Genomic DNA, 13271 nt, shown 5'->3' on the forward strand with positions numbered 1-13271 from the left:
CTTACCCTAACCCTAACCCACACCACAACAAAGCCTAACCCTAAAGAAATGTTTTTGCACTTTTACTTTTTTCAGTGACAACAACATGGTCAAGAAAACACTGTTTCTCCTACTTAGGACCGGAAAAAGGTCCCCACAAGGCACGTCGTTCCAGGTTTTGCTATCCTTGTGGGGACATTTGGCCCCGACAAGGATAGAAATACAAGAACACACACACACACACACACACACACACACACACACACACACACACACACACACCAGTCATCTACTTGGTGTAATGGTCTTGGGATCATGGGAAAACACCACCGGTGGGGCTGCCCACACCAGGAAAAGTCGAGGGTCATCAATATTGGGGCCCCAGAGCCCGACCCCCAACCCCGTCAGACCAAGGGAACCCACACACCTAAGTGTGGAGCCCCTCAGGCCAGCCGGGACCAGAGGACCCGAGCACAGTAACCCCAGCAGTGGACCGGAACCAAGACCCGGTGTGAAGGACCCCCCTCAGGAAACACTGGCGTTAAACAGCTAAAAACATAAGAAAATATGATATGTAATTGATATAGAATAATAAGATAAGATTACAAAGTAAAAAACTAAAACAAGTTAAAAGTACATAATAGAATAAAATAAAATTACATAAATAGTGATGGAAATAAGAGGACTATAGGAGGTCAGTTAAAAGCCTGATTAAAAAGGTGTTTGACTGATATCAATCATTTTCAATTTGATTTCACTTTTAAAAACTATGACTTTTGTCCTGAGAGAGCAGCCGACCACTGGTGGTACGCGAACCCCAGTTTGACAATCAATGCAAAGTGTGACAGTAGGCGCGGGCACGACGCGCGCCCCCGCCCTGCTCCTGCACGCCTTGGTAGGTGCGTCAGTCTGTAATTGAACCCCGACAGCTTTAATGGTCTCCCGCAGCTTCCAGTGGATTAATGCTCTGGCACGCAAGCGTCAAAGAAGATTTAAAGAGCGGTAACTACAGACTTATTTCAAGGATTTTAACTTTTCTTTTTAGACATATATATATTAACGACCCATCTTTCATATACCAATATTTACTTTCCCCATTTCTTGTTATTCATTTATTTATTTCTTCTTCTTTTTTTCAAGAGAACATTTCAATCTGCCTCTCCCGCGGTTGAATTAAGAACCATCACTCGGGGTAATGTTCCCTGAAATAATGTGTTTCTAATTCAGATTAACGTTGAACTTTTTCTTCCTGCAGACAGTGAAGCAGCAGCCCAGAGATGTTCAGAGCTGTGTTCGGAAATAGGAGAGAGGGAGGAGGGAAAGGAGGGGAGAAAAAAAAGAATCACAAACAATCAGGTGAGAACAAAGTCACTTTCAGAATGGAGCATGCATATTTAACTAGAGTCATGCACCAGTGTGATTTTCCTCTTTTCATCTCTGTTTGGAATCAGTAAAATCAGTTCAGAAACAAACACACGTGAATGGAAAAGGTCTTGCTCCTGTATTATTTGATGGTGATATTCAGGTTCCCTTCTCTTGGGTGGTTTAAGTAGAGCCATTCAATTAGCCCAATTCATGAGTGTGTTCTGTCCTTCACACAGTGTCCCGCTGCTGCTTGCATCCAAAGTGTGTCAGGAGAAGTTAGAGTGGGTTAAGCAAACATCCTGACCTACTAAATACAGACTGCATTCAAGAAGAATCTGCAAGAGGGTTATTACTGAATGAAATAAATCGGTGTAATTAGTTTAAAACCTGCTTTTTTTCACTTGTCAGTGTCAGGGTAACTGAAAGGACAGCTTGGATTTCTAGAAGGTCTCACAGATGAAATGGATGAGTTTTGTTGTTTTTTTTCCAGGCTCAACTTGTCCACTTGCTGCAGTACAGGGGAGATGTGATACTGTGCAGTGGAGATACATGGACATAAGTAGAGCATAGTATTAGAGCAACCATGTTGCTCATTAATATTTAACAAAGTGTTGCACTGGGAAGCAAGAACAGAGAGACAGATAGAGAACTGTCTCAGTCTAATTAAAATCATCTAGTATATTTACAGAATGCGATAAGGATCATCAGCACTTGACTTTCTCTCAAAAACTGTTTGTTTGAAGCTAATACATACTACAGATTTGTAGGGACGACGTTCCACTACACAAATGTGAGGAAAATTTGCAACATTATTACCTTTTAATATACAACAGTGCAAATTTAATATGAAAGTCAAGTGTCAATAAGTTGTTTACATAAAACATGAGGTCTTTTTGAAGGCACAGGAGCATGTACTAAGGCTGCTGTAAGAGTGGATTTTAAAATACTGAAAAACTGAAATGAAGTAGGTTTTTAATGAGTGTGATCCCATTCCTTTAAATAGATGCTCTGGCATTGCCAACTTTCCGTTACCTCATTCAGCAATATGCCTCCAAGACAGGATATGTTTGCTCCGTCACAGCCTCGTGTGAGATGTGTTTCATAGACCGTCTCTGCAGTCTTTTAATCCCTTCATAACTTCTCTGTTTTCTTCTGCGGTTTGTGTCACGTAGGTGGGGAGGTGTACACTCACAGCACCTTGCAGAGGGCCGGTGGTCAGCGCGCCGCACACTACAGGGATGGCGGCTGCACTGACAGCCCATTAAAACTGAGGAGATTAACCAAGGGCGGGTCCATTTCCTTACCGTCCTCCCCTCTTCTCCCTCGCCAGGAAAACATCGTTCCCTCTCAGTCATGCATCAAGTTGCCAGGTAGGGATACCCGAGGTAACAACAACAACTTTCAGTGTCAGAGTGTGCAGCTGAGAGCTGTGGGGAGTGCAATCAGACAGAAGCAGCAAAATTAGCTGAATACCGCTTCCGTGGCTTTGCCTTGATTAGCTGAGTGGTTCTATACATTTAGCGATTCCTCGCATGCGACAGAAAATAGAAAAGCATGCAGCCTGTACCCACAGGGCACAACAACATGTGACAGATTGCAAGAGTTAATAATTTAACAACATATCCTGAGGCAGAAAAAAAAACATTAGGTGGGTCAGTTTTGAGATATTACATCAGCAAAGCCTTCATACATTGCAAAACAAATATTTTGAATCACTTGAAATCACATCAGTCAAATATGGTTTGGCTGTAAATGTAGCCAAACAAAGCATGTGTTTCCTGTTTTTACTAAAGCACTCGGGATTGGAATCGCACAATAACCATTGATCTAAAGTACCATACATTCCTGTGGGAAATGATTTTCCAACAAATTTTGGATGATAAAAATTCAGAGTAAATAAAAGTCTGGGAAAAGATCCAGTTAAAACTATACTGTCATGGACAGCTCCTTCACACTGAGCAGAAAAAAACAGTTTTTCTTCTTTTAGCCAACAACTTAAAATACTGTCAGTACTATTAGTGTTTCATGTTGTTCCTCTCTCTCATATACATGTAGTCTCGCCACATATTTCATACTATTTACTATTTGCTTTTGGCGTTTGCGCACGGATGGTTAAGCAAAAGGATTACGCCATTTGATCAGTCGTATTGTTTAAATGACATGTAGATATGCAGAAGAACTCTCCTTTAGTTAAAAATTATAATTCAAAGAATATTTTTAGAATACATGAAGAGATAAATTTACAAAAAAAAAGTAGCAAGTTTGGAAAAAAACACCAAAGTACTTGATTATTGAGTATTTTACACTTAAAATTTCCACTTAACAACTATATTTTTTCTTCATTTTGTGAAGAGTGCATTTGGAGATACATTTTTAAAAAAAAAAATCATGCTTTTTTGTTAATATAATTAAGAAAGATTTTAAAGGAGAGATATTAAGACTGAGTTACAGAGTATGAATATGAAAAGCTTCCTAATAAGACTTGTGAAAACATGAGTGGACAGAAACCATGTTGAGCTTTATTTTGAATTCATTTAATTTTCCAGGGTCTGTGGCTGATCCAAGACGACTACAGGTGAAGGCGGGTTACAGCCTGGACATCACAGGGAAAATATACAAACACAGTCACACATATTATAATAATGTACTAAAATAAGTACAGTTGATCCCGCAACATTTCTAAATAGCTGTTTGAATGAAAATAAATAAAACAAAACACCCTGGATGACCAAGAGTAGCACCACTAGGTGGCAGTGTCCTGCAGCAGGTCCAGCCATTCAGAAAGAAGGTGCTGCTACATTTCACTGCACGCAGCACTGCCTCGTTTTTACCCCTGTCCAACAAACAAATATGACAAGTAGAATTACTGTAATTAAAATTAATATAGTGCCTTGGCTTTTTTCTGCGGTTTTTCAGTCCAGTGTTAAACTGTGCATTAGGTTGCACAGCAGCGTTTCTGAGTCAGTCCACATGCAGAATTCGAATTCCAGATAACCTTGAGAAGGAAAAGAAAAAACTGTCACGATCGCATGCATCCCAGTTCTCATCCTTAAATGATCTTCATTTCTTCAGCTCTTACAAGAACCCTGAGATGTTGATGCATAAATTGAGACACACCCACACACGTCACACACATTAGTGCACCGCTGTCCCTACTGTGTCACGCACACACACACACACACACACACACACATGCACAAAACAAAACAAAACAGTGTTGATGTAGTATGTGTTAACGCTCACAGTACGGTGAATATTGTACTGTTTGCTTGCATTGCTCACAGTTTGTGCATCCAGCTTTAGACTCCTGGGACACAATTCAAATTCTGCACCACAGATCTCATCTGAAGAGCTTTAATCTCTCTCTCTCTCTCTCTCTCTCTCTCTCTCTCTCTCTCTCTCTCTCTCTCTCTCTCTCTCTCTCTCTCTCTCTCTCTCTCTCTCTCTCTCCTCTCACTTTCTTTCATATCCCTCCCTATCTCCACCCTCAATCCCTGCCTCCCTCCCACCCTGCGTGCTCTCCCTCCCTGCTCTCCCTCCCTCTCCCTTCTGCCTCTCTGCTGTGGCCGAAGGACGGGCAAGGAAGCTGGAGTATGTGGACGGCTCTTCCAGAGCGAGAGAACCTTCTGTTTTTGCCTCGTGCCGTGGCAAGACAGACCACAGAGGTGAGAGCAGGAACGTGTGGGTGTGTGTTCAGCACCATTCCTGTTTTTTTTTTTTTTTTTTTTTTTTCAAGGTATTGATCACTGAGACTGAATAAGAATGAGAGTGGGACAGAGGTAAGAGGATGAATGATGTGGCATGCCAGGGAGGGCGTTTGTGTGTTCTCAATTACATCTTAAAGGATTTGCTTTAAGTTTTTCCTCTCAGATTTATGTGAAGACAGCGATGCTTGTTTAACATTGAAAGTGGATTTGTTTTATGACAGTTTGTCCTGAGTCCGCGCCGAGTTTTCGGCATGTCTCCTGCACAGTTTAGACTATATTAGGATGGCAATGATGAGAAAACCCTCACCTCGTCCAATTTTCTTTGTGCTTTTGACCACAGGGCTACCCTTAGGTTAAAGAGATTTTATGAGGCATCTTCCATCCCGGTTGCCAGGCACCTCTCAGCTTCCCGTTTCCAATGGCAACTGCTAGGTGGTTTGATGAATAGTGCTGGACATTCAGAGTGTCCTCATGCTACTCCCCATTGGCTTTGGGTGCTCTGCTGACTAAATGCAAAGTTTCCTCTCTACCCCCTTGCTGAAATACTCGTCTTAAACCAGTCTTCAGCAGATTTTCAAGCTTTGAAAAGAATATCGACCAATTCGGTAGCTGGGGACCTGCGGCAAACAGAAATGACCAGGATCGTGTCTAAAAATTGACCTTCATCTTCTCAAGGCTGCGCTTCTGTTTGGCTCATAATGGGGTTGAATGCAAGAGCGATGTGATGCAGCACCTTCAAAGAGAGAGAGTGAGATCGAGAGAGAGTGAGCCAGAAGGACCAAATGAGAGAGGTTCGGTAGAGGGAGTGCGAACTGAATGTGATTTCTAAATGAGAAGATGTTTGTGAGGAGGAGTGAGCTGTTCCTGGAATCCGTGATGTCCTGTCATCGTGTTTATATGCCTACTCAATATGCATGTTACTCAGCCGATAGGGACATAGACGAGGTGCGAGGATGGAAGAGTGCTTGGTAACGCAGCGTCAAGCTGCCGAAGTGAGCAGGCACTTCTGGCGGTGGCGGGGATTGAGGTTTAAAGCACTGAGGAACCTTAAAAAGTGAGAAATGAATGCAGCACATGGCCCACGTCAGCCAATCTCTCCAGGAGCCCCGGCAAAGTCAGAGCGAAGGCGTTCCTTCTTTCTGCTGAATTTCAGAGTCGACACCAAGCTCATTGAAATTCACAGCCCGTCTCTTAACCGACAGCACCTGGCAGGCGTGTGCACGGGCGAACTCACAACCTCACACAACCTCTTGCCGCTGCCTCAACCGGGGACTGGAAAGCCACTGTCTATGCATTCATAATCAGTGCAGCTGGGGCCGCGCTGACCTGTGGATGCACAGCATCGCTGCTGGGTGGGAACCGGAGGAGCGAGCTTGAGCTGCATGAGCGTGATCATGGCTTCGTTTCGGTTTGCCGTGATTCCTTTTGCTTGGTAATCCCAACATCCCAAATATATGTGTGTGTGTGTGTCTGCCAGACTTCCACGTGGAGCCCCAGTCTGGCTCCTCCCTCTCTACCCAGGAACTGATGACCAGACTATGCTTCTTATTGGGAGAAGCAACGCCCGGCACTGCTAGCTCTCCTATGGAGGACAGGAGGGAAAAGAAGGTAAGACGGCGTATTGATTTACTGGCCTCTCGTTGTCATGTCACGCCAAAAGACGATGGATGATCCATTGATTTTTTTTTTTCTGTTCTTCTTCATTTCATTCCCAAGATTGTACCCAGGTTAATAGTTTCTGCTTTAATGACTGAAGTATTGCTCATTAAAGAATTAACACATGTTCATCTTGGGAAATTCTGAATGAATTGTTGCATGTGCGCTAACCACTATCACTCCCACTGAAACAAAATACACCAGAAAATACTGTGAGAGAATCTTAATTGTTTTTCCCAGAGTCCACAGGGCTCCATTCGTATTCAGCTCCCCGCTAGTTTAACCCCTTCTCTGTGAAGAGTTATTGTACCTTCCTGAGTCTCTCGATGTCTTTGCTTTGCGATGCACAGCCTTGGCCCATTTTCTCAGCCTCATTCCACCACCTGAGCTCCAGATTCAGTCAGTTTCACAGAGATAGCAAGCCTCATATGAGGAATGTGGGTTGTCCTGGCGAAGATAGATGAGGCTTTGGTATAAAGGGAATAACAGCGAGCTGTTTAAACTCTGCTGCCTGCTTCCCCACAGTCTTTGAGTTGCAGAAATGTTGCATCAGTAATGAGGAGACTTGAAATGCAAGTGTTAAAAAACCAAAAGATAAGGATCCAAAAAAAATGCTTCTTTTTTATGTTAAAAATGGATTTAATTATTATCAGAATGTATTAACAATAAGGAGGATTTGATTGGAAAAACAGACTAAAATTTCCAAACATGCTTTCCTCCTTGGTATTTGTGCAACAAAACACTATCCTGGGTGTTTTAAGTGAAAGTAACACAATAAACATGAGGATAGTTGGAGTGCTGTGAAATAGTCTGTGATGTAAACCCAAGTGTGGTTGTTCAAGGTTAAGTTGTCAACTGTTTCGCTTTGGAATGGATAGTTGAATCATGGTTAACCTTTTATTGAGGAAAATTCAGGATGTCGAACACTGAGGTAATTATAGGAGTCCATCCCAGCTAAAGTCACGGTATGTTTATGACGAGTCACGAGTCAATTACAGGGACAAACGCAGATGGAGAGATTCTCACAATATCAGTCATATTCATTTAGAATCAGCAATTACCTGAAGTGCATGTTTACACAACCATGTTGCCACAAAAAAAGAAGTCATCAAAAAACTATACTGCTAACATCCTGACTGGATATGTCAGCAGGGTATTGTTCATTTTATATGTTTTCATCATTATGGTTGCAGATTACAGATCTGCTGGAGGGAGATTTCATCCACTTTTGGAATAAACAAAAACAATAATTGGACATAAACGCAATCCCATTTAATTTGAAATAAACCCAACTTCGATGTTTGGTAGCCAACAAAAGTGTGTGTAAGTGCAGAAATAAGGAAATAGAGTTGGTATGCGGCCCAGCATTTCTGAGTTTTACGCTGGACCAGAAAATCAGCTGGAAACCCCAAAACAATTAATTAAGACCAAAACTGGCAATGAGTAGGAGCACAAGCACATTACCTACCAGCTCATAAATCATTGTTCATTCTGTAATTATCGCCTAAATTACCATATCTGTCTCGCCGCCTGAACTTGTGCATATAAAGGCGAAGTAGAAGCATTATACTGACTACACACTGTGGTTAATGTCACATTGGCCGAAAAATTATGCTCCTTGGCTCCATATAAAACTGCACTATTATGCTCAAAGCTGGGAACAAATTACTTCTTAGCAAAATTTAAGAATTGATATGCGACTTGAAAGTTAGGCTGTAATTTCACAGGAGAATTCAACTTGAGAAATAAAAAAATACTTTAAAGAGCAGCATCTGTTACAAAACAGATTAAAGTGGAAGTTGTAGTTTCTGCCAGTAATTCCACATGTGAAACTGACACTTGACAGTATTAGCCTTCTGAGTTTTAACACTGTGTGGAACAAGTTAGCTTCCGAACGAAGTAGAATGGATTAAAGAATAAACATTATTGCTCATGCGGTCCTCCTGAAAATGGTATTCAGCAACAAAGCCTGACTGCAAAGCGATAATTAGAAAAAGATTCAAAACTCAAGTGTTGGGATGATATATAGCGTAGGAGCAAAGATTTGTGTTAAATATGAAGTCTATCACTTTTAACTTGGGTGTACGAGGGTTACTGGATTATAACAGTGAGTTTGCATGTTCTCCCTGGACATGAAACACTTACAACCTCGATGTTGTGGTGATTTTTATTCCATTGTTGCTTCAGACCAAATAAGATGGCTGCTTTGTTATTTAGGATTTTAAGTTTTACTTTTATTAACTAGTTTAGGCACTTTGGCTGCTTCTTATGTTGATGTATTTGTTTGTCCGCATTTCGACTGTATTTATATTTAAAACAAATTCGATTGATTGATTGATTCTTGTAAAAAGAGATGTATCATATTTATATGAAAACTATATATAGATTCATAAAAATGTCTAAAATAATCAATTTAAAGTTGACCTTCTTAAAAAAAGCTTTGTTTTTTCCATAAGTTACCAGAGCAGCATTTACCCAGTGGTGCATAAGCTTCTAAGTGGTGCATATACCTTCTTTGATATTCAAAAGTGGACTTGAGAGTGGCTCTTATGTCTGTGGATTTTTCCACCATAATCAGTCTACATTTTACTCACTGGGGACTTTTTAATGCAATTCCTCCTATCTGCAATCTGAAAGTCACTGAGGCGTGTCCTTTTAACAAGACACACTATAAAATATACCTCTATCAGATGTCTGGATTTACATTTTCTGAAACTGAAATATCTAGTGGTATTAAGTGTCTTTAATTTAAACTGTGTGCATCATCCGTGCAGTATGGCTTTTTTAATTCAGTCATAGACATGTGTATTGATATTGGACCTCAAGCTCGCAGTTGAAATTGCGTGAAATGAGTGCTTTTGTGGCACAGCAGAATATTTGAACGGCGACTCATACAGTGAATTGTAAATGTCTACAGAAAGTGATTTAGTTTTAAGCACGACCAACTGTCATTATGAAAATTTAGGAAAATGAGAGCCGGGGTGAAAATAACTGGAATTATCCTCTCTGTTATTCCCATCTGCATGCATCTTCAAACATAGTGACAGTCAGACAGAAGAGCATGCTTGAAGGCAAACACTGTCACGCAGAGTGAAGTGCTGCTAAAAGGCTGGCAAGTGACAGTGTTAATTTTTTATACTTTTGAAAGACAAGATCTTTCACTCTGATGTGAAAGATTCTTTTATTTCTCCCCCTTTTTAGAGTTGGCCTACCCTTCCTTCGGCTCTCACATGTTATGTAACTTTCCTGTTTTTCCAGTGTGATACCTCCGCCCAGGGGGGGAGCCCCAGCTCCACTCTGACCTGCAGCACGGCGTCGCCTTGCTCGGGGAGCCCGTCGTCCACCCTGAGCACCGGCGCTGGGGGCCCGTCTCTGCCCCAGGCCTTACCCTTACCTTATTCCCACTGTGGCAGCAGCACTAGTCCCAGTGGAACCCCTTCCAGCCCCGCACACAGCCCCGCACACAGCCCCGCTCGCAGTCCGGCCCCCAGCCCTGCTCCCTGTGGGGCTGCCGGTCCAAACACGGGGAGCAGCCCTGGGCCGTCTTCTCAAAGTCCCACTTCAACCCTGGAAAGCAAAGACAGTGGAATTATAGGTGCGTGCGGCTGTTTTGTCCTTTAAACAATATCGAACCGTGCTGTTGTGTGAGTAGACATTAGGGGGTTTTTTTCACACTAGGTGAAGCGTTTTCAGCGTGGATACCAAGCCGTGCATCTCTGGAAGTAAAAAGCATGAACAAATCAAACATCTCTGGCCTATTTAACTCGGTATATAACTGTCTACTTCATCAGAGACACAAAACTTACTTTTCTCTAAAATGCCGCAGCATTCTGTGTGCCAACAGGAACTTATGTGAAACATCACTTAGTTTTGAGTCTTTGTGAAATGTGCTGCCCCGTCCCACAGCTAGCCTCTCCATGGCTTCTGCGCCGCTTCAGCCTGAAGGCTTCAGCTTCCTGCTGTCAAAACTGGGACACTGCTGTCTTTGTTGCTTTTGGGTCTGATTCTCCAAAAATAGGACTTTTTTTTTTTCTCCTTAAATAGAGTTTGTATTTATAGTTAAATACAAAAGGGCAAAGGGCAAAATTAGAACAATAAAACTTATTGATTGATGAGTCCTGAGTTCATGTCTGATCAAACAGTTTGGTGTTTTATCGCTGATTTAGTGAATCTCTTTGAGGCGCATGTTGTTGCTCAGTTCAGGAGCTTGCAGCAGTTTTAGGACCGTGCAAGTTATCAACTGCATGCTATGTTTTCTGATGTTGTCCTCAAAGTTTCCCTGTGCTGATTATATTTTATCTGCCCTCCACAGCAACCACCACCAGTTCCTCAGAGAATGAGGAACGCAGCACCTCAAGTGAGATTCTGACCAAGGACGAAGGCCCAGCGGGCGGTGCTGGAGCGATGGGCCACACGAGCGAGGACCGCCGTCCCGGGTTGGCCAGGGACAATCTGTCTCTCCAACCAGATGAGGCCTTACCTAAAACCGACATTATGGAATCCAGAACTCCGCCAGCACCAAAAAGACCCCTCCCACAGCACCACCTGCACAGCACTTCCTCCCATGCGATGCCCCGCCCCAACTCCGTGGCAGGTATGTTCACCTTCTTCTAACGGCTTTGTGGATTGCCTCTTTTTTGATTGTCATTTTTTTTTATTGAGGAACTGATGCGTGTTTGAAAATTTTGGGAATGACTTCACTTGCTAGACTGTGTGCAAAGCTGTTTTGTTGTTGTGCTTGTCGGTTCTGCGTGGATCTGCTGGATCACTGATTTTTTTATTTATATGGAGGATCGAAACGGCCATAATTAAAAATAAATACAGAAATATAAACATTTGCTGATATCATAACATTTATGTGCCAATAAATCATACAAAATAAATGTATTTTTTTTTCATGAGAAAATCTGTAAAATGTGACTGAAAATATATATTTATTTTGTCGTTTTCACTTCAGTCTATTTATTTATTTTGCAAATTTTTAAATTTATTTTCCTCATTCATTTTGATGCCTGTATTTATTTCTGTATTGTTTTACTTTCACTTTCTTTCTGTGTTTTATTTTACATCTGACATTTTATTTATTTATTTATTTGTTGACACATTTTTTGATTCACGGTCACATTTCTATCTTTATTATTTCCAATCTTGGTTTTTCTTCCTCTATTTATTTTCCACACATATTTATTAATGTCTGTGTCAATATGTAAATGAGGGGCGGAGTTTCAAGGCCAGTCTTGGGGTCAGCTCCTTGCCCATTGGCCAATCAACTTAAACATGACCCATTTTTATATTTCTGTATTTATTTTTAATTATGGCTGTTTTGGTCCTCCATAAATTTCTTTGTGTTAATTTTAATGTCAGGAAGGATGAGTTAGTTCAAGATTAACTGGCCACATTTCCTCTTTACATCAGGAGTTCAGTGAAATAGTCACTTGCTAAAGCTAACAGCTAAAGCAGGACACAGAGAGAGGCAGTAACTCAACAACTCTTCTAGTCTTTCCACCTGTTATGAGTCTGGAGCCCACTTAAACAGCAGCAGTTTTTGTTACAGCACTTTGTCATTTAAAAAGCAATTGGCTTTAAACCTGCTACTGGCTAAAGTAGGGACGTTTCACCATTGCATAACAACCCACAACTTCAGAAAGGAGGGAAACAGTTTCACCAAGAGAAGAAAAACTTCCCCCAATGATTATCACGCTGTATATTTCCTGGAGTCTTGCTGATATCTTGTGATTGCTTGTCAACTAACAGTGACTCCAGGAAGTAAGAATCCCCTTAAAAAAAACACCCCTATCTCTGTATACAATAAATAAGTGAGACATGATTATTAAGATCATGATTGAATTGCTGAAGGTTCCATTATACTGTTGATGAAGTAGGGTAATGAGAGCATGAATGTGACAGATGTGATCTGGGTGATTAATTAATAGACTGATTAATACTGACTGAATGGCAATTTGATTAAACTGATTGTTGGTTTGACATTTTTAAGCTATTCATCACATGCAGTGAAAGCATCATTAGCAGAATCTCTGCGATGCGGAGCTGAACCTCCCTGCTCCCCGCGCCGGTGCTCGACTCACCGATTAGGCTGGATACACACCGTGAACAGCACCAGTTAAATGTCCTGGGAGGCCTCCAGTCGTCATGAAAAATACCCCCTCCCTCTCCAGTCACGATCTTTGCCGGTGCACAGGGCTCTTTTTTCTTCTCTTAGATGTCAGTTCATTTGTGGTGGGAGCGAAGGAAGAGATTCCCTAAGGAGCAGATTCACAGTAACGCCTGCCAGTTTCTTCTGTCAGCTGGTGCTTCCATTTAGGTCCTCTTGATAGAATTCAGAATAAAGATGAAGCGAGCCTCACGTAGCTGCTAGAATTTGACTCCATATTGTTAAAAAGGCCGTACCGTAAAGTAACAGCGTACGTCTACTTCAACACAATCATCTCGAGAGGAGCGCTAATTAAACACGGATTCACTCTGCGAGGCGACATTTAGCTGGTAGAGCAGCAATGTTATCAGGCAAAGATGAAAAATTAGAACAAGGGAACAAACTTGTTCTCT

General features: G+C 41.7%; 1 protein-coding gene across 1 annotated transcript in view; it reads left to right on the forward strand.

Moving 5' to 3' along the window:
- The first annotated feature begins 901 nt into the window (after positions 1-901).
- The window catches only part of LOC115391143 (protein TANC1-like), a 41856-nt gene continuing 29486 nt past the window's right edge, over positions 902-13271 (forward strand). The window contains exons 1-7 of the mRNA XM_030095290.1: positions 902-981; positions 1235-1335; positions 2517-2714; positions 4917-5009; positions 6529-6659; positions 9966-10302; positions 11020-11301. Coding sequence (XP_029951150.1) covers positions 1257-1335; positions 2517-2714; positions 4917-5009; positions 6529-6659; positions 9966-10302; positions 11020-11301 — 1120 coding nt within the window. The 5' untranslated portion in view covers positions 902-981; positions 1235-1256. The remainder of the gene's footprint in view (positions 982-1234; positions 1336-2516; positions 2715-4916; positions 5010-6528; positions 6660-9965; positions 10303-11019; positions 11302-13271) is intronic.

The sequence above is a fragment of the Salarias fasciatus genome, chromosome 1, assembly GCF_902148845.1.
Source record: "Salarias fasciatus chromosome 1, fSalaFa1.1, whole genome shotgun sequence".
NCBI lineage: Eukaryota > Metazoa > Chordata > Actinopteri > Blenniiformes > Blenniidae > Salarias > Salarias fasciatus.